Source organism: Bos indicus x Bos taurus, chromosome 16, assembly GCF_003369695.1.
Source record: "Bos indicus x Bos taurus breed Angus x Brahman F1 hybrid chromosome 16, Bos_hybrid_MaternalHap_v2.0, whole genome shotgun sequence".
Classification (NCBI taxonomy): Eukaryota; Metazoa; Chordata; class Mammalia; order Artiodactyla; family Bovidae; genus Bos; species Bos indicus x Bos taurus.
Window position 1 is genome coordinate 69,756,485 of NC_040091.1, and position 21,388 is coordinate 69,777,872.

Below are 21,388 nucleotides of genomic sequence, written 5' to 3' on the forward strand. Positions count from 1 at the left end.
ACATCCACCTGATTTGGGCAATGTAGATATGATTTACAGTCTGCAGCAATCAAAACCACTGAAATGAAAAAAATAAAAATCTCTTACCTTCTGTGCTGCACTCAGGAAAGCTATCAGTGAGGGAATCCGGATAAGCTTCAACGGGACCGATCAATTCAGAGCCATCATTGATTATCCCACCCTAAAAAGATTAGAATAACTGTGTTTCATGGTCAATATGACTATTTTAAAATATCAGTAATGAATGAATGATAGTTATCGCAACTATTTTATAAGAATTACAAAAATGTCCATCTATTAAACTAGATTACGATTGCTTTTTAAAAAATCAACAGGAATAGCCATACTGGTTTATCAAAAGTAAAAAATGTACCACACCAAGGCAAGATGCTAACAACAAGGAAAACTGTGAGGGAGAAAGGTGAATATATGGGAAAACTCTATACTTTCTGCATAATTCTTCTGTAAACCTACACTGTTCTAAAACTTTTTTAATTCAACAGGAATTTTATACTGTTTCTAATAATGTGTGGCTTTTTACAAAAGTATGTTATTTGAAATACATCAAAAGTGCTCATCTTTTTAAAATGCAGAAAAAGAAAAAGCCCACCAGCTAAAGTGGGGGATGTTATTCAGTTTCTTTAGAGTCCCTAGTCTTTCTAATTAGTGATAAATGATGGACTCCATTAGGGAGTCACTTAATTTTACCAAATTAAAAACTACCACATACTACACAGTACCTCAAGTGATCCAAAAACTATATTTGAGAATCATTTGAATACAATGCACACAAAATGAAATAAATTTGTTTATTAAGGAACCTTTTCTTTAATATTTATTTGGCTGTATCAGGTCTTAGATGCGACACGTGGGATCTAGTTCCCTGACCAGGGATCGAACCCAGGCACCCTGCTCAGGGTCTTAGCCACTGGACCATCGGGGAAATCCCTACGGAAACATTTTTAATAAACATAAAACTGATTTATCCGTGTGACCATCATTGTAATTAAATATTTAAGTTTCCAAATTCATGCCTAAAAAGATTCTCTTACTTTGTATATAACTAGAGACTGCTCTGTCAGGCAAGTGGTGTAGTGTGATTTTGTGCTGTGGCTTTATGGACTGAATGCTCTAAAGGCTTATAACCCTTAAAGAACTAAATTAATGGGCTTCCCTGGTGGCTCAGTGGTAAGAATCTGCCTGCAATGCAGTAGATCCGGGTTTGATCTCTGGATGGCGAAGATCCCCTCGAGAAGGAAATGGCAACCCTCATCAGTATTCTTGCCTGGGAAACACCATGGACAGAAGAGCCTGGAGGACTATGGTCCATGGGGTCGCAAAAGAGTCGGTCAGACACAACTTAGCGACTAACCAACCAACAATGAAAATAACAGCTCTTCTGCTCTTTAACCGTCCACCAACCATTCTATACCCACAACACTATTACCAGAGTAACAAAGCCGAAGAGAAATACAAACCCCCTATTTCCTCTCTGGTTCGGCACTCAGAACTCAACAAGTATCCTTCCCCCAACTCTCAAAAATATCTTTACCTCATCAAGTCTCCCTGCCAGTTAAAGGAAGAGAAATGTGAAATGGTCCCTCTCAAATTATCAAATTTTACTTCCTTGAGTTTTAAGTGAACTGAAACACTGAAAATGTTTGAATTTTTATCACTTTATTGTATGTACTCAAATATTCAAATCACAGATTACAACTGACTGTTTCTCCAAAAAGTAGAGTATCCATTCTACACTAAACAACATCCACACCAAATCCTAAGAAAATCTAAAAGTATTTTGAGCATTTTAATGGACAAAGTTGATTTGACCTACAATCTCACGTAACAGAAGGTGCCTTTCAACTGTTAACTACCTCTTCCACTGCCAGGTATATGACTTTAAGTTACCCACCTATAAAATGGAAATAACACGCATATAACTAACTCAAGGATTTCTCAGGACTAAAAGATTTCACGCATATAAAGTGTTTAAGACAATGTAAGTACTCAGGAAATGATTATTTGTTATTATTACTAGCTGATATAAAATCTGCTTATAAAAAAATAAAAACACTAAAGAATACAAAAAATGTTTTAGCCCATAATCCTAGGGAAATTTTACTTACCTAATTTAATAAACAATTTAGTAAAAAAAATAGATAATAAAGAATAAATCTTTAATGAAATAATAATAATAAAAACTGTTCTAGAGGAACTTAAGTAGTAGGAAAATATGCCACAATTCTATTTTAAATCTTCACTTCAAAAATATTAACCTTTTAGTGTTTCTGAATATGTAGTAAAAAGAAACTCTTATTATACAGCATCTCAAAGGTATTGATTAATGAAGAGTCTATTTGGAGGCAGGGGAAGGGGAGTTCAGATGTGCTGCTGCTGCTGCTGCTAAGTCACTTCAGTCGTGTCCGACTCTGTGCAACCCCACAGACGGCAGCCCACCAGGCTCCCCCGTCCCTGGGATTCTCCAGGCAAGAACACTGGAGTGGGTTGCCATTTCCTTCTCCAATGCATGAAAGTGAAAAGTGAAAGGGAAGTCACTCAGTCGTGTCCAACTCTTCGCAACCCCACGGACTGCAGCCTACCAGGCTCCTCTGCCCATGGGATTTTCCAGGCAAGAGTACTGGAGTGGGGTGCCATCAGATGTGCTAGAATATCCAAATATGGTGGGAAGTGAGCAAATGCTCTCCCCTCAGAAGGCAATGACAAAGCTAGAGAAAAATGTCAAAGAAACCATTCCAGAGCTCTGGAAACTGACAAAAAACACAGAGCAAATGAGTAAGTGGCTACTCATGAAAAGCTACAGAACCAAAGGTAAGAACTGTGGGAGTCTGTGGCATTCTTGCCTGGGGTTGTTTCCATCTTCCATCCCATCTGGGTTGCCATGGTAATCATACAAGGGAAGACAAACCTTAAAAACTAGCAGATTCACTTGCAGATGAGGCTGGCATGATTCAGATTCAAGCAGAGAAAGAGGTCCACTCCAGTGTCATCAACAACAGTAGTAATCTCAGTGCCAAACATGGCAAGAACATAGACTCAGTAGCAGCACAAAGTTGCAGTCAACAAAAGACCAGACATTTAGCAGGAAGATCCAGAAAATGGCAGAGCTATTAAGGGTTCTTAATAAGCTCTCCACCTATCCATGAACGAAAAACCAGAGAGGGATCAAGCTATCTGCAAATCCCTGGCAAACCATGAGAGGGTGCACATGCACAGAGGAAATCCAAGAGATCCCAGAGGAAAACAAAAGCCAGAGCAAACTTAAAACATGCCTGAACTTTCAAAACACACAAAGAACCATCACATTAAGGGAGAAATAGAATGAAACAAAGTGTACAAGCAAAGAACAATCACTGGCTGACCCAAGCTATGCTTACACAGGGCTAGCCAATACCAAACTAGGTTTAAAAATACAATAAAGATATTATGTTGAGCAGAAATATTAGCAGTCACACACTGTACATCAAACAGACTCCACAGATTTAGTACACACATGTTAGTAAACACACTGATAAAACTACAGCAAGAACCCTCAGGGGAAACAAATCAACACAGATTCGCTATATTATCCAAACTTTTCGGTTTTCAACAACAAAATTACAAGACATACAAAGAAACAGACAAGTGTGATGAAGAGTAAATACACAAAATGTGATATATCCATATCCACTTCACAGAATATTATTCAACCATAAAATGGATTTAAGTACTGATATATGCTACAATACAGATGAACCTTGAAAGCATTAAGCTATGTGAAACAAGTCAGATGCAAAAGACCATATATTAGATGATTCCATTCATGTCCAGAATAGGCAAATTCATCAAGACAGAAAGCAGATTAGTGTTTTCTACAGGTTGGGGCAAATGGTGTAGGAAAGGTGAACGCTAATGGATATAAAGTTTCTTTGTGTATTCAGTCGCTCAGTCCTGTCCCACTCTTTGTTTCCCATGGGCTGTAGCCCATCAGGCTCCTCTATCCACGGGATGTTCCAGGCAAGAATAGTGGAGTGGGTTGCCATTTCCTCTTCCAGGGGATCTTCCTGACGCAGGGATCGAATCTGCATCTCCTGCATAGGCAGGCAGGTCCTTTACCACTGAGTCACCGGGAAGCCTCTAAGGTTTCTTTATGGGTGATAAAAATGTTCTCAATTAGGTAGTAATAATGGTTGCCTAACCATGTGAATATACTAAAAAAGAAAAACACTGAACTGTACGCCTTAAATGGTAAATTTTACGTTATGTGACTTGGTCTCAATTTTTTAAAAAAGTACCAGATGAAAATTCTGGAGTTGAAAAGTTTAATAACAAAATTTTAAATTTACTTAGAGAAGTTCAACAATAGATCTCTGAAAGACAAATAATCAATGAGCTTGAAGATTAATATAAACTATCCAATATGAAAATCATAGGAAAAAAAGGAGCAATAATAAAGAGAATCAGGGAGAGCTGCCAGACAATATCAAACATACCAACTAATAGTACCAGAGAGGAGAGCGGGAAAAGGGCTAAAAAATATTTGAGAAGATGAGGGCAAAAAACTTCCCAAATTTGATTTTAAAAAATTAATCTACTATATAAGAAGATAAACCCAAAATAAAATAAACAGAAAGAGATCAACACCTAGTCACACAATTGAAAGACAAAGGCTAAATTCTGGAAGAAGTAATAGAAAAAGATGTATACAGTGGAGCCATAGTATAATTAACAGCTGACTTCACATAAAAAAACAATAAAGGACAAAAGGCAGAGGAATGATAAGTTCAAAGTGCTAAAAGAAACACCGTGGGACCTCCCTGGTGGCACAGTGGATGAGAACCCACCTGCCGATGGTGAATTTTACGTTATGTGACTTAAATCTCACATAAACATCTCACAAACCCAGGGCACATGGGTCCGATCCCTGATCCAGGAAGACTGCACGTGCCGCGGAGCAACGAAGCCTGTATGCCACAACCACTGAGCCAGCGCTCTAGAGCCCTCGAGCGCAACCACTGAGCCCACGTACCACAACTACCGAAGCCTGTGCACACCCAGCCTGTGGTCCGCAACAAGAAAAGCCACAGCTGTGAGAAGCCCACAAACCACGGTGAGAAGAGGCCCCTGCTCACGGCAACTAGGGAAGCCCACGCAAAGCAACGAAGACCCAGCACAGTCAAAAATAAAGTAAATGAATTTTTTAAAAAAGAAACATGTCAATCGAGAATTCTCTATGTCCAGTAAAAAAGAAAGAGAGAAAGATAGTGCTATGTCGTGTCCTCCTCTTGCAATCCCATGAACTGTAGCCTGCCAGACTACTCCAGGCTAAACTTTACTGTGGGTAAAGGCACACCCTGGCAAGGGACAGTGCCGTGAGTATGACGTCCAGCACACAAGTTGAATGAACTTCAGCACCGACCACTGCTGCTGGGACAGCTGCAACTGGTTATCTAGCTTACAAAAGATTTTAAAGATCATCACAACAAATCTAGGGTAAACCCTCTCATCCAGAAAAACAACATCAAGGTAGTACATGCTTTTGACATGGAAGATTTGGCAGATAAAGCTGTGTACTGACGACGCTGCTGAAGGTCCCAAATAGTTCCCATTCTGTGATGGATCTGACACAAAACACAACGAAGAAACTGGAGACAATATGGGACCTCTGATCATTAAGAAAAAAGACACTTAAACGGATGCTTCTGATGCTGTAGACCAACTTGTCCGGGTGTTTCCTCACTCTTTAACTAGAACAACTACCGCTTCTGTCTAATTCAGCTCCTCTGAGTTCTAGATGTGGTATATTGCAAACTACAACTCTTGTATTCACCACATCCACCTTGTATGCTGAACCACTGTGGTGCACAATTGTTGAAACCAAAAAAAAGGAAAAAGGAAAAACCAATCTCATGGCCCAGGGGTTACTTTGGTCCTGTAAGGATCTGTTTCTTTACATTTAAAACTGAGATTATTATATAGTTGTATGTCAAAGCTAATGTATTATTCTTAAAATTTTAAAAAAGATGGGGAAATAAAAACATTTCCAGATAAGGACTAGAGACTCTATTACTAGCAAATCTGCCTTACACACACAAAAGAAAACTACAGTCCTCCAAGCTGAAAGAAAAGAATAACATATGGTAATTCCAATCCACCTAGACAAATAAATAACACCAAAAAAAAAAGACAGAGAGAGAGAGAGAAACAGGGCAAGTACAAAGACTACATATGTATGTGGTCTTATTTCTTCCTCCCTGAACTTTTTAAAAAGACACTGTAACACTGTATTGTTCTGTTTATATATGAGGTATCAGTTCAGTCCAGTCACTCAGTCCGACTCTTTGCGACCCCAAGGGCTGCAGTACGCCAGGCTTCCCTGTCTATCACCAACTCCCAAAGCTTGCTCAAACTCATGTCCACTGAGCCGGTGATGCCATCCAACCGTCTTATCCACTGCCGTCCCTTCTTCTCCCGCCTTCAATTTTTCCCAGCATTGGAGTCTTTTCCAATGAGTCAGTTCTTTGCATCAGGTGGCCAAAGTATTGGCTTCAGCATCAGTCCTTCGAATGAATATTCAGGACTGATTTCCTTTAGGAAGGACTGGTTGGATCTCCCTGCAGTCCAAGGGACTCTTAAAAGTCTTCTCCAACACAACAGTTCAAAAGCATCAATTCTTCAGCGCTCAGCTTTCTTTATAGTCCAACTCCCACATCCATACATGACTACTGGAAAAACCATAGCTTTGACTAGATGGACCTTTGTCGGCAAAGCAATGTCTCCGCTTTTTAATATGCTGTCTATGATGATAATAATAAAAAATAAGGAGTAAATAGAGTAAGTTTGCACCATAAAGCTCTACTTTACTAGAATTTAGCATTCTTCTCAAGTAAATTGTCATAAATTAAAATGCATACATTAATCCCTAGAGCAAACAGTAAGAATATAACTTTTAAAAGCACATACATAAGGGACTTCACTGGTGGCCAGTGGTTAAGAACCTGCCCTGCAACACAGGGGACCTGGGTTCAAAACCTGGTGGGGGAGCTAAGACCCCACAGGTGGCAGAGCAACCAGGCCCAGGCCGGGACTACTGCGCCTGTGCGCCACAACTAGGACGTGGTGCAGCCAAGCAAGTAAGTGTTCTCTAAATAAAAGCACACACAGAAAACAGAATTTAAGTGGTACAATAAACAATACCTATTCAATACAAAAGGTGGCATAAAGTAGAAACGAAAAAACAAAAAATATGTATGACATATAACAAATAGCAAATGACAGACAAAAATTCAGTCTTATCAATAATTGAATACAAAAAGACTAAATACCACATCAACAACAGCAGTTCTCAGACTAGATTAAAAAAATAGGGTCAAACTATATATAGTGCATGTAAGAGTACTCTTTAGATTCAGTTATACAAACAGATTGAAAGCAAAATTTAAAAGAAAAGTACATGCAGATTGTAAGAAACCTAGACTGCCTGTATCAAAATCACACAAAACAGACTTTAAGATAATAAACATTACTAGAAGAGGGACATTTCGTAAGATTAAGTAAATCATTTCATCAGGAAGACAGAAAAATTCTAAACATACATGCACACGCCAAAAAAGGCCCAAAATAAAGTAAAAATCAACATAACTGAAAAGAAAAATAGAAAATTCGACAGTAATTAGAGACTTCAATACCTCAATCTCAATAATTGCTAGAACAACTAGACAGAAAATCAGCAAGGATAATGAAGACAATACTATCAACCAACATGACTTCATATTTACTCCACCTGAATTAATAAATGTAACTCTGCCTGATAACAGAATAAGTCAACATGTAACATTCTCCAGGGTAGAGGACATGCTAGGAAATAAATCATGTCCCAATACATTTAAAAGGTCTGAAATCATACAATGTATATTTTCTGATCACAACCACAAGAAAACAAAATTAGAAATCAGTAACAGATGAAACTTTAAGAAATCCACAAGCATTTGGAAATTGAACACATCTCCAAATAACCAATGGGTCAACAGAAAAATCATAAAAGGAATCAGAAAATACTTTAAACTGAATAAAAGTGAAAATAAAACAAAAACTTATGAGGCTCAAACAGTGCTAAGAGGGAAATTTATAGCTGTAAATGCCTATGTCAGACAAGAAAAACCATCTCAAATCAATAACTAAAGCTTTCAATTTAAAGAATTAAAGAATCAGATAAAGAGCAAAGTAAATCCAAAGCATGCAAAAGGAAGGAAATATAGTTTAGAACAGAGATCAGTAAAACAAAATAGAAAAATACAGGGGAAAAAAAATCAGTGAAACCAAGTCGATCCTTTGAAAAGATCAACAAAATACCAAACCGTTAGCTAAATGGGTCAAGAAAAAATAGACACAAATTACCAAAATTACGAATGAAAGAGGGGATATCACTACCATTCCTATAGGAGTTAGAAACATTATAAGTGAACAGCATGAACAAATTACAGAATTCAAATGAAAACTCCTAGTAAAACACAAGTTACCAAGCTGTACCAAGTATCAAGCAAAAAGAGAGAAAGGCAATGCCAAAGAATGCTCAAACTACCGCACAATTGCACTCATGTCACACGCTGGTAAAGTAATACTTAAAATTCTCCAAGCCAGGCTTCAGCAATATGTGAACCGTGAACTTCCTGATGTTCAAGCTGGTTTTAGAAAACACAGAGGAACCAGAGACCAAACTGTCAACATCCGCTGGATCATGGAAAAAGCAAGAGAGTTTCAGAAAAACATCTATTTCTGCTTTATTGACTATGCCAAAGCCTTTCACTGTGTGGATCACAATAAACTGTGGAAAATTCTGAAAGAGATGGGAATACCAGAACACCTGATCTGCCTCTTGAGAAATTTGTATGCAGGTCAGGAAACAACAGTTACAACTGGACATGGAACAACAGACTGGTTCCAAATAGGAAAAGGAGTATGTCAAGGCTGTATATTGTCACCCTGTTTATTTAACTTATATGCAGAGTACATCATGAGAAACGCTGGGCTGGAGGAAGCACAAGCTGGAATCAAGATTGCCGGGAGAAATATCAATAACTTCAGATATGCAGATGACACCACCCTTATGGCAGAAAGTGAAGAGGAACTCAAAAGCCTCTTGATGAAAGTGAAAGTGGAGAGTGAAAAAGTTGGCTTAAAGCTCAACATTCAGAAAATGAAGATCATGGCATCTGGTCCCACCACTTCATGGGAAATAGATGGGGAAACAGTGGAAACAGTGTCAGACTTTATTTTTCTGGGCTCCAAAATCACTACAGACGGTGACTGCAGCCATGAAATTAAAAGACACTTACTCCTTGGAAGGAAAGTTATGACCAACCTAGATAGCATATTCAAAAGCAGAGACATTACTTTGCCAACAAAGGTTTGTCTAGTCAAGGCTATGGTTTTTCTAGTGGTCGTGTATGGATGTGAGCATTGGACTGTGAAGAAGGCTGAGCACCGAAGAACTGATGCTTTTGAACTGTGGTATTGGAGAAGACTCTTGAGAGTCCTTTGGACTGCAAGGAGATCCAACCAGTCCATTCTGAAGGACATCAGCCCTGGGATTTCTTTGGAAGGAATGATGCTAAAGCTGAAACTCCAGTACTTTGGCCACCTCATGCGAAGAGTTGACTCATTGGAAAAGACTCTGATCCTGGGAGGGATTGGGGGCAGGAGGAGAAGGGGACGACAGAGGATGAGATGGCTGGATGGCATCACTGACTCGATGGATGTGAGTCTCAGCGAACTCCAGGAGTTGGTGATGGACAGGGAGGCCTGGCGTGCTGCAATTCATGGAGTCGCAAAGAGTCGGACACGACTGAGCGACTGATCTGATCTGATACAAGAAAATAAACTGAATTAGAATTTAAAATCTTCCACATCAATTCCACTCCTAAGTATATACCTAAGAGAAACAAAAAATGTCCACATAAAAACTTATATGCCAATATTCCTAACAGCCATCATTCATAGTAGTCAAAGAAGACAACAACCCATACGGGCATCAACTTGATGAACAGATAAACAAAATGTGGTATATCTATGGATCCACACAGGGAAAATTATAATTAGTATTTAAAAATAAATTAAGGAATTAATGGATACTGGCTATAACATGGATAAACCTTTAAAGCACAAGGCTAAATGAAAGAACAATTCCATTCATAATAGCATCATAAGAATAAAATATTTTATATTAAATTTGTATAAGGTACAAAAAAAGTACCTTATACAGGAAAATCACAAACAGTGCTGAGATAAATTAAAGAATACCTAAATAAATGGTGAGTTATTTCATGTTCACAGATTATATTAAGATAACAATTCTCCCCAAATTGAACTGTATACTTAATATAATTCCAATCAAAATTTCATCAGAATTTGGTGCTCACATGGACAAACTGATGTTAAAACATTTTATGAAAATTCAAAAGAATCAAAACTGCTGTAATAACTCAGAAAAAATACAAATAAAGTGGGATAACTTACACTTTTTCATTTCAAAACTTATTATAAAGCTACAATAATCAAGACAGTATGGTATTAGAAAAGAACAGGCACACAGATCAACAGAAGTTTATGTTTTTAAGAAACTGTTTTCCAAAGTGATTTTTACCATTTTACATTCCCCAATAATGAAATTTTGCCATCTGCAACAACAATGCATAGACTCAGAGGGTGTCATGTTTGGTGAAAAAAGTCAGTCAGAGAAAGACAAATACTGTTTGATATCACTTATATGTGGAATGTAAAAAACAAACTAATGAATAAAACAAAAAAAGGAAACAGACTCAAAGAGAAACTAGTGGTTACAACTGGGAAGAGAGAAAACCTGAAGAGCAAAATAGGAGTAGGGGACTAAGAGGTACCAGGATATACTGTACAGCACAGGGAATATAGCCAGTATTTTACAGTAACTATTAATAGGGTACAACCTTTAAAATTGTGAACCACTATACTGTATACCTGAAACTTACATAATCTTGTAAATCAACTATAATTTTAAAATATGTACATATATGAAAAAAAAAACTTTGTTGTGTGAGACAAACAAGATAACATGGTGAGTTTTGCTTTGTTGCTTACTTGGGAGTCAAATAACCTTCTAAGACCATATTTACTCATCTCTACATTAAGAAACTAAGCATCACTGTTAGGATATTAAATCAGTATACTTCTCCCACCAAACACACTGCTTAGGATATTTCCAAGATATTCTCCAAGACTAGCTTGACCTTTCTTAAACTGCCCAATTTTTTCTTCCTCTTCTTTTGTTTCTCATTTCACATAACCCAAAAATAAGTATCTTTCAGCAACAGTTACAATGAGGAATTCCCAGATCCAAAAGAAACAGAATGAACAGCTTTTATTTTATTTAAGTTATTCAAAATCTACGATCTGATCTCTATATTCTTTTTTTAGCCCTTGGTATAGGAGAAGGCAATGGCACCCCACTCCAATACTCTTGTCTGGACAATCCCATGGATGGAGGAGCCTGGTAGGCTGCAGCCCATGGGGTCGCTAAGAGTCGGACATGACTGAGCGACTTCACTTTCACTTTTCACTTTAATGCATTGGAGAAGGAAATGGCAACCCACTCCAGTGTGCTTGCCTGGAGAATCCCAGGGACGGGGGAGCCTGGTGGGCTGCCGTCTATGGGGTCGCACAGAATTGGACACAAATGAAGCGACTTAGCAGCAGCAGCAGCATGTGTTAATTTGCAAGATTGCCTTTCATAATTTCTATAAAGCAATATTCTTCTTGCTTAATAATGCTGTCTTTTTCTATAAGCACAGATTCCCTGCCATACAGAAACAGCTGTATTTAGCAAACAGCTAATACTGTATCAATTTGATTTGGTCTTTTATCCTAAATAGCATTAGGTCATAAGCAGAAGCCAATTCATCATCTCAGCCCAGTTTGCAGAGTAATGAAAAATTAAGCAACAAAGTCAATCAGCAAGAATCTTATTACCACAAACTTTTCTACTATTATTTCTAAATCACAAGTTTGTAATGTCTTTCAAAAGATCCACTTCCTTCAGCAAACTAAAATAGACCATAAAAAATAAATTCCTTTTGTAGATAATATTCTTTTGTAAGATCCTCATATACCTTGCTGGCTGCATGTTCTAAGAAATTACATTTATACAACTGAGTAGATTTTTAGTTAAAGAAGGCAAAAAATAATTATGGCACAATCATATAGTTTTAGTCTAGAAAGCTAAATGTAACAGAAAAATTAAGACATTAATATTGAATAAAGACATTGATATTAACTGACAACTAGCAAAAATTCAATACATAATAAACTAGGATATTATTAGTAAAAATGATAATGAACTCAGAATGAAGGCATCTCATGTCAAGAAACTTAAAACACTAATATCCAAAGATCTCTGGTAATACAGTTTGAACTAGACTACCTCTTTAAGTTGTACACGAACTATTTTTGTTCTATCTTTATACAAATTAGTCTAATTAGAACAAATTTAATATGGACTTACAGCGGTTTCTGTCCCCAAAAGAAGTCTCTTACTGAAAGAAACCTCAAAAAGTGAAGATAACTACTGGAGTTTCATGGTATTTAAACGTTTTAATTTTTTCAATTATGATGAATTAGATAAGCTCTAAGCCCTCTGCAACAATTTTCTTAAATTGGTGAATCACAAACTGTACACATTTCCACAAGAGAAATAGAAGACATGCCAGACACTGTTATTTACTATTAACTTCTAGTTATTTTACTGAATAATGAAATTTAAAAGTAAATGACATTTTGTTTGGGGGAGAAAAAAAAAACTTTAATCTTGCTTTACTACAAATCAGAAAATAAAGACATTTAATAAGATACAAAATATTTAAAACAAAAAAAGATACAAAATATTCCAGAAAGAACACCAAACCTTGAAAAAATCTTCAAGCTGTTTACTGTTATAAAGGGCAGGAATGTTGGCAGAAAACTGCAGCAGATCTTCAGCACACTGCCTCCTCTCTTCAATAACAGTTTCATCAAATCGTCCTGGAATTAAATAAGAGTCAACACTGAAGGAAAGAAAGATCAAAGCTGGTTTGCAACAGTTGAGCTTCACAATGAGAAAGCTGTCTGCTGTGGTCACCACGCAGTCTTCTGAAGTCAAATCTAGTCTCCATACCTGGAATCACTTGTGCTCCCACCAGGGAAGAAGAACGTTTCTGATAACACGGGAGGCAGAGGTGTCAACTAGCCAATAAACAGTGCTGTCATAATCTAAAGACTGTCAATACAAAAAACTTACCATTTAAGAAGCTGGCAATTTGAAACTCAAGTTGAAGAGAGAATTATAAAGAACTCAGTTTTCTACAGTAATTTAATACTGCAATTACTCATATCATTTTCCCTTTCCCACTCCTTTTTGATTTATAAAAGGAGTCGAAGAGAGGAAATTATGAGAACATCTGTATGGCAGTGGGGTCAAACACCTCAGCTTGAAGCAAAAAGCTTTCAAGCCAATTTCCATGTGCGATGCTGTCAGTGTACATAAAGCATGCTTGCGAGAAAACAGAGAACCCGCATGGCACAGTCAGCTCTGGTTTACAAGGTGATTGAAAGGTGGTTTTCATAGAAATTTTTTTAATGATATATACAATTTGAATGCTGATAAGACATTTTCAAATATGAGCATTTTGTACTACTCTCGGATAAGATTACCAGTTGGCATTTGTCACACGCCATGCATCATACTGATTGCGATTTAGGTTTAAAAAACTACAAAATCAAAAGAGTAACACATCCCATACTTGACTGGCTTTGAAAAATGTTAATGAAAACAGAGGCATAAAGAGATTCTTAGTTATAGGCACCACAACTTACTGGAAATAAATCAACTTCTTTGCAATTATCACAGAGCCGCAAATGAATGAAAGGGAAGAAAGAAACAGACGGATTAGAACAGAGCCCTCAGTTGCTTTAGTCAAAGGATTAAACACTGTACATCCGAGAGTACAGAGAGAAAAGAGGTCACTTTTACACTGCCACACTTCTTCCAGTAGCTTACTAAGTACTTAATATAACGATAAAGTAAGGAAATCTGTTTTTTAGCAACTTTTTAAAATATCACATATGTTTTCCACTCACTCAGAAACACAATTAATGATTAAATTTTGGTATGTTAACTAAATTTGTGCCAAATCTCTACTCTCCCTATTGTTTATAGGGAAATTTGTTTCAAAATGCTCAACTCTATTGTGAGAGCGCAGAATTACAAAAAAAAAAAAATGTTCTAACCTAGGAAACATCACACACATCTAATCCAACATACTTTAAAACCAACACTTACATGTAAGATTATACTATCTCCCAGCTGACAAACTTAACAACCAGACTTTGTGGAAAATAACTGAGGTTCAAGCTTGTTGATTTTAATCATGACATCACCTTAAAATGGTTAACAACAGAAAGTGAACAGGTTTTTAAACAGAAATAGAATAGAAATGGTTATATATATATAACAACAGAAATGGGTGTGTGTGTGTATATATATATATATATATATAACAACAGAAATGGTTATATATATATAACAATAGAAATAGTTATATAGAAAATGAACAGGTTTTTACAAGTCTATGAAGTGTAAATAAGCAAGGTAGTATGATCACAAAAACGCTGCTGCTGCTGCTAAGTCACTTCCGTCGAGTCCGACTCTGTGTGACCCCATAGACGGCAGCCCACCAGGCTCCGCTGTCCCTGGGATTCTCCAGGCAAGAACACTGGAGTGGGTTGCCATTTCCTTCTCCAATGCATGAAAGTGAAAAGTGAAAGTGAAATCGCTCAGTTGTGTCCGACTCTTCTCGACCCCATGGGCTGCAGCCTACCAGGCTCCTCCGTCCATGGGATTTTCCAGGCAAGAGTATTAGAGTGGGGTGCCATTGCCTTCTCCAACAAAAACACGAGTCAACCTTAAAAAAAAGAAAGACTCCTAGTTATACTACCCAAGGCAAGAATTTGAAACTGAACAATTAAATGCCTCAGCTCAATGTGACTCAAGTCTAATGAAACATCTACTTAATGACAACCGAAAGAAACGGTTTGAGAGACAGACCTGGGTTCAAACTACTTGCTCTCTCATTTGGTAGTTATAAAATTTAGGCTGATGACGTCCTAATTTACAAAATGAATAAAATGAACAATGTACTCAAAATGAATAGTCCGTATCAAGCACACGCATGCATGCACAGTCACTTCAGTCATGTCCAACTCTGTGACCCCATGGACTGTAACTGCCAGCTTCCTCTGTCCATGGGTTTCTCTAGGCAAGAACACTGAAGTGGGTTGCCATGCCCTCCTCATCAAGTACATAGTAAGCTCTTAATAAACCAATCATGGTTTCTTTAAACCTTCAAGTACCATCATAGTGTCCAGTATATAGAACAGGCTAAAATATTTTTGTTGACTGTATGAGTAAATAATAAAAACTTAAAAACTCTGTCCACGGAATTTTCCAGACAAGAATACTAGAGTGGGTTGCCATTTCCTTCTCCAGGGGATCCTCCCAACATAGGGATTAAACCCACGTCTCCTACGTCTCCAGCACTGGTAGGCCCATTCTTGACCACCCCCCTGGTGGCTCAGGTGGTAAAGCATCTGCGTACAATGCAGGAGACCCAGGTTCGATCCCTGGGTCGGGAAGATCCTCTGGAGAAGAAATGGCAACCCACTCCAGTACTCTTGCCTGGAAAATCCCACGGACGGAGGAGTGTGGTAGGCTCCAGTCCATGGGATCACTAAGAGTCGGACTCGACTGAGTGACTTCACTGTCATTGTTCTTGACCACTGAGCTATCTGAGAAGCCGTGGGCGAGGGGTGGGGGCGGGAGTGGAGGGGTGGAAATAGACGATAATTTCCAGCTTGCCTTGAGGTTACCTGTGGAATAAATTCTGGCCAATAATATAAATGAAATTTATTTTGCAGCTTACCAGAAATCTCTTTAAGAGATAACTGCTATACACCCTCCTTCTCCCCCTTCTCCTCTTCATTCTATCTCCTTTTCCCCTTCCAGGAGGGACTAGGATGTAGGAGGTTAAAAACAAGACAGAACAAGGCAGGAAGGAGCTTGGATTCCTGATCGCTCTGGAGCCATGTTGCCTGAGGCTACATCCAGAGCATTAGCCATGAGAAACCAAAACTAATATTACCCATTATGCTAAATCTACTAGTTTCCAGTTCACACTCAACAACTACATTACATTCTTCCAATGACAAAAACACGCCTAAGGTGACACTGCTAGCTTACCTATCAATAATATTAGCTGGAAACAAGCTTCTGAGAGCTATAACATGTAGCACAAATTCTCTGGCCTGAAAACAACCTAAGATATTTATCCTGGGGGAAAAAAAACATTGGCCAAATAGGTGAAAATGACAGCTAAAAATGTCCATTATCCCTTCTTTTGCCTAAATAAGAATTTGAGTATTCATCGGTGCTTATGATTATTGTCCAGCATATTTATCCTTTAAACAAAAAAGCAAACTGCAGTACCTATAAATATAGTAGTAGTAATTGTGTGAGCATCCGTAATCTTAGAACAGAAATCCAGAAAATGCACACATTATATTATGTTTCAACCCACAAAACCACCCAATATTATCTTTAAATGAACTAATAATTTGTTGTGGCAGAAAGTAAAGAGGAACTAAAAAGCCTCTTGATGAAAGTGAAAGTGGAGAGTGAAAAAGTTGGCTTAAAGCTCAGAAAACGAAGATCATGGCATCCGGTCCCACCACTTCATGGGAAATAGACAGGGAAACAGTGGAAACAGTGTCAGACTTTATATTTCTGGGCTCCAAAATCACTGCAGATGGTGACTGCAGCCATGAAATTAAAAGACACTTACTCCTTGGAAGGAAAGTTATGACCAACCTATACAGCATATTCAAAAGCAGAGACACTACTTTGCCAACAAAGGTTTGTCTAGTCAAGCCTATGGTTTTTCCTGTGGTCAGGTATGATTGTGAGAGTTGGACTGTGAAGAAGGCTGAGCACCGAAGAACTGATGCTTTTGAACTGTGGTGTTGGAGAAGACTCTTGAGAGTCCCTTGGATTGCAAGGAGATCCAACCAGTCCATCCTGAAGGACATCAGCCCTGGGATTTCTTTGGAAGGAATGATGCTGAAGCTGAAACTCCAGTACTTTGGCCACCTCATTCAAAGAGTTGACTTACTGGAAAAGACTCTGATGCTGGGAGGGATTGGGGGCAGGAGGAGAAGGGGACGACAGAGGATGAGATGGCTGGATGGCATCACTGACTCAGTGGACATGGGTCTGGGTGAACTCCGGGAGTTGGTGATGGACAGGGAGGCCTGGCGTGCTGCGATTCATGGGGTCACAAAGAGTCGGACACGACTGAGTGACTGACTGAACTGAACTGATAAATGAAAAACTTCCCCACATTTGATGACATCCTAAAAAAATGCTAGTTTACTAGTTGAAACAAATACATAAAAATTTGGCTGCTTTAATCCTAGTGTGATCAATGAATCACCTCACTTCCCTATTAAACTAGATTTAAATGCTTAAGTTGTGAGTATATCAACTTCTAAGTAGAATAAACATGTCAAAAGTGCATTTTTGTTCTATTTCTATTGATCTATGCATTTCTATTCCACTAAACTTGGACAAGCAGAGATGAATTAGAACATTTTTCAGAGTACAACCAAAATTAAAGGCTAATGCATTAAAAGGTTCAATTACACTAAATCCTCGCATCAGAACAAATATGATAAAAGAACATGTTCACTTCTTTGTTCCTAAGATATTTCAGAATAACAAAAATAAAAAACAGTATTGGTAGCACAGACAAAGAGAAGCAGATAAATTTTAATGCAATGACTACTGGCTCTAATACATGGCACAAAGCCACCTAATTTGACAACTGAATTTAAAAGCAGCAAGATTCAACAGTAATTCTAATGGGAGACAACGCCCTAGGGGCTACTCTCAAACTGTTCATCTTTTAATATCATCATAACCTCCTTTGAAAGTCAACAACAATGAGAAATTATGAACAGGTGCTTCTCTTACAGCCTTTAAATTTCCATTTACAGGAATGGAAATTTTATTTTCTTGTGAAGAGTAGAAAAATTATAGGTAATTTATGATAGAAAATGTAAAACAATCTTTCCTGAAGTTTATTATGCAGTATTACACATTATGTACTATATTATTTGTGTATGAGTGTGTATATATTATCTTTAAGTCACTCTACCACCTCCAAATTACTCCACAATGGTTTGCTATTAAAAGTGGCAGAAGGAAAATTAAACCAAAACCTTCTCACAAAGCTGGTAAAGCACTGAAAATACAGTCTCTCTCTTTGATTTCTAAGCTGTCTTTGAAATCTTCTCCAATTTTTTTTAAATTATGAAGAACAACTCATGAAAGCAGGATTTACAGCTTTTTAAAAATGCAACTGTCAGTAACCAAAAACCAGTTAAACAAAACTAAAGGTTATCCTTGACCAGTAAGAAACTAGCCAGAGAAGCTTGGTGCTAATTCCTAACTGTATTAAAAACTCATTCACAAGGCAAAAAGGAGAGGCCGAGTTCTTAGGTGTGAATTTCCTCTAGTCAACAGCACCAAGAACATACCTCTAGTTAAAGAAGTTAGGTTTAAGACTCCTTATGAGTAAGGAGAATGTATAGATCTTTTCAAGATCTTTCTGTGTTGTTGGGTGTTGTCATTATAGACATGCCTGAACCAGCTAAGTCTGCTCCTGCCCCTAAAAAGGGCTCTAAAAAAGCTGTGACCAAGGCTCAGAAGAAGACGGCAAGAAGCCCAAGCGCAGCCGCAAGGAGAGCTACTCCATGTACGTGTACAAGGTGCTGAAGCAAGTCCATCCGGACACCGGCATCTCGTCCAAGGCCATGGGCATCATGAACTCCTTTGTCAACAACATTTTCGAGCGCATCGCTGGCAAGGCGTGGCACCTGGCGCATTACAACAAGCGCTCAACTATCACATCCAGGGAGATCCAGACCGCCGTGCGCTTGCTGCTACCTGGGGAGCTGGCCAAGCACGCCATGTCCGAGGGCACTAAGGCTGTCACCAAGTATACCAGCTCCAAGTAAATATAATATGCCTAGCCGCTGTTAATGGAGAAGGCAATGGCACCCCACTCCAGTACTCTTGCCTGGAAAATCCCATGGATGGAGGGCCTGGTGGGCTGTAGTCCATGGGGTCACTAAGAGTTGGACACGACTGAGCAACTTCACTTTCACGACTAAGGAGAATGTATACTCTAGGGAACCCTGGGGCGTTTCACTCAGAGGGTGTTAGAAAGGACTTACAGAATTTGAGTTTCTGTTGGCTGCTGGGGGAAAGACGCAAAGAAGTGGGGCTTTGTTTGCTCTGTCAGGAAGTGGGAGCCATTCTAAGATTCTGTTAATTCTATATAATTCTTCGATTCTATGGTTTTAATAAATTTTATTATGAGGCAAGAAGAATGAAGAGAGGCTAAGGCTGTGATTTATAAAAAAAATCTGTAGTCATCATGGTAGCCAGGATGAAGCGAAGCTTGATCATTTTTGTGACTTGACAATGTTCATGTTTTTGTCTGTGTTCAGACATGATTACAGCATGGTCTTGTTTTAGTCTTGATCCAAAGACAAAGAGCACCCTTGTCTAATGTTCCTATTCTGTGAAACTGCTTATATTCAACAGGAGAACACCACGACCTAGCTGTGAATGCCAGGCCAACTCTAGTAAGAAACACCAAGGTCGAACACATAGGGAGTGTCAGGCCAGTTCTTCCTTATATCTGTCAGGAGCTGCTTTTCCCATTCTCACAGGAAATCACAGTGTGAGGAGAGATGTAACAAAACAAACAAAAAACAGTTTTTTATGATCTTAAAAAAGATCAAGATTGTGAAACCTACAAACTAATACTCTTTTAAAATGTCAGAACAAAGACCCAGCACAGCCAATAAATAAAGTTATTTTTTAAAACAAAAGCAAAATAATATTTTTTTTTAAATGTCAAAGTCAAAAAAAAAATAAAATCAAATAAAAATGTCAAAGTCATGAACAGACAAAAAAAATGCATAAGGAATAGTCTAAATAAACAAACCTACAGATATGATCCTGGATGCAAAAAAAAAAAAAATTTAGAATAACTAGAGAAAACTGAATATTAACTACATATTTAACAACAGTATTATATCAGCATTAAATTTCTTGAGTAATAGGGGAAATATGGAAGTAGGGATGAAATGTCACAAAATCTGCAATGTATTCTCAAGTGGTTCAGGAAAAAAATGATACACAGAGACACAGGAAAATGTGGCAAAATGTTTTTCAGTGAACTTGAGCCAAAGGTATAAACTGTTCACTATATTATTCTTTAGGCTTTTCTGTAAATTTTGCAAGTTAAAAAAATTGGAGAAAAATAAAATGAGTTAAGTGCCAGACTGGTGAGACGTACAGCCCGGAGGGGGAAACAACCATCTCAACTATCCCCAAAGAAAACAGAGAACTTCCTAGAAGAAGAGACAACTAGAGCCCTGAAAGGCTAACCAGAAGCTTCCACATGGACAGTGTGGTGCGTTAGGGGAAGGGCAGACCGAGCAACAGATGAGAGCTAAAGGAGCTGATACGCGTAAAGCACCGAGCTACACACGCTACCGATACGATCCTCAGGAACGGATGTAATTCCTAACTCCTCAATAACAAGCTCAGATGTTAATTTGTACAAGATCACACCACTAGTGAACAGCGGAGAGAAGATTTGGGCCTAAATCTGATTCCAAAAGGCATGTTCTTTTCCCTGAAACACTCAAATAGTAACCACAGATCTGATGGTTCTGTAAATCACAAACAGGACTCTTTTGCAGCTGAGGCTCATGTACTAAAAATGTGAGACTAGCTAAAAAGATAGATGATTAACTAAAACTTCCCTTCACACAACCACAGCTGCTGCCTGCAGGGTTCACTGCAACTATAAGTATTACAAATGGACTGCACCAGTTACTGAAAGAGATAAATTGCTTACTTACTAAGATTAATAAGAAACTTTCACTCTTTAATGTATAAGGATGTGGAGAAAAGTTGGAAATAACCCACTAGCAACAGACAATAATAGTTAAGAATCTCAACCAATCCAGAAGCCATTCCCTTGCACCCAGTGATAAGCTTATCGTTTAATTTGCACAAGCTCACAAGCTACTTGAGCGCAGTTGAACTCCACAGCACAGAAGGCGTAAGGCAGAAAGCAAAAATATCCCTCCACCCACGCCACCACAGGCTGCACACATTAGGTACGGCTTCACACAAACATGTATGTCTATTTAAATACAGATGGGATCTGACTAAACATACTGCTATGCAACA

The 21,388-nt window shown here is 38.1% G+C and overlaps 1 protein-coding gene and 2 pseudogenes across 4 annotated transcripts in view; 2 read left to right on the top strand and 1 right to left on the bottom strand.

The window, feature by feature from the left end:
• The window catches only part of RPS6KC1 (ribosomal protein S6 kinase C1), a 204,114-nt gene that overhangs the window by 141,447 nt on the left and 41,279 nt on the right, over positions 1-21,388 (bottom strand). For 3 of the 4 annotated variants that reach the window (XM_027565622.1, XM_027565620.1, XM_027565623.1), the window contains 2 exons: positions 12,929-13,044; positions 88-181 (listed from right to left, as the gene is read on the bottom strand). In XM_027565622.1, the coding sequence (XP_027421423.1) occupies positions 88-181; positions 12,929-13,044 (210 nt within the window). The remainder of the gene's footprint in view (positions 1-87; positions 182-12,928; positions 13,045-21,388) is intronic. The other variant, XM_027565624.1, reaches the window with a different exon arrangement.
• Positions 1,382-6,365, top strand: LOC113907022 (annotated as a pseudogene).
• LOC113906891 lies at positions 17,426-19,131 on the top strand (annotated as a pseudogene).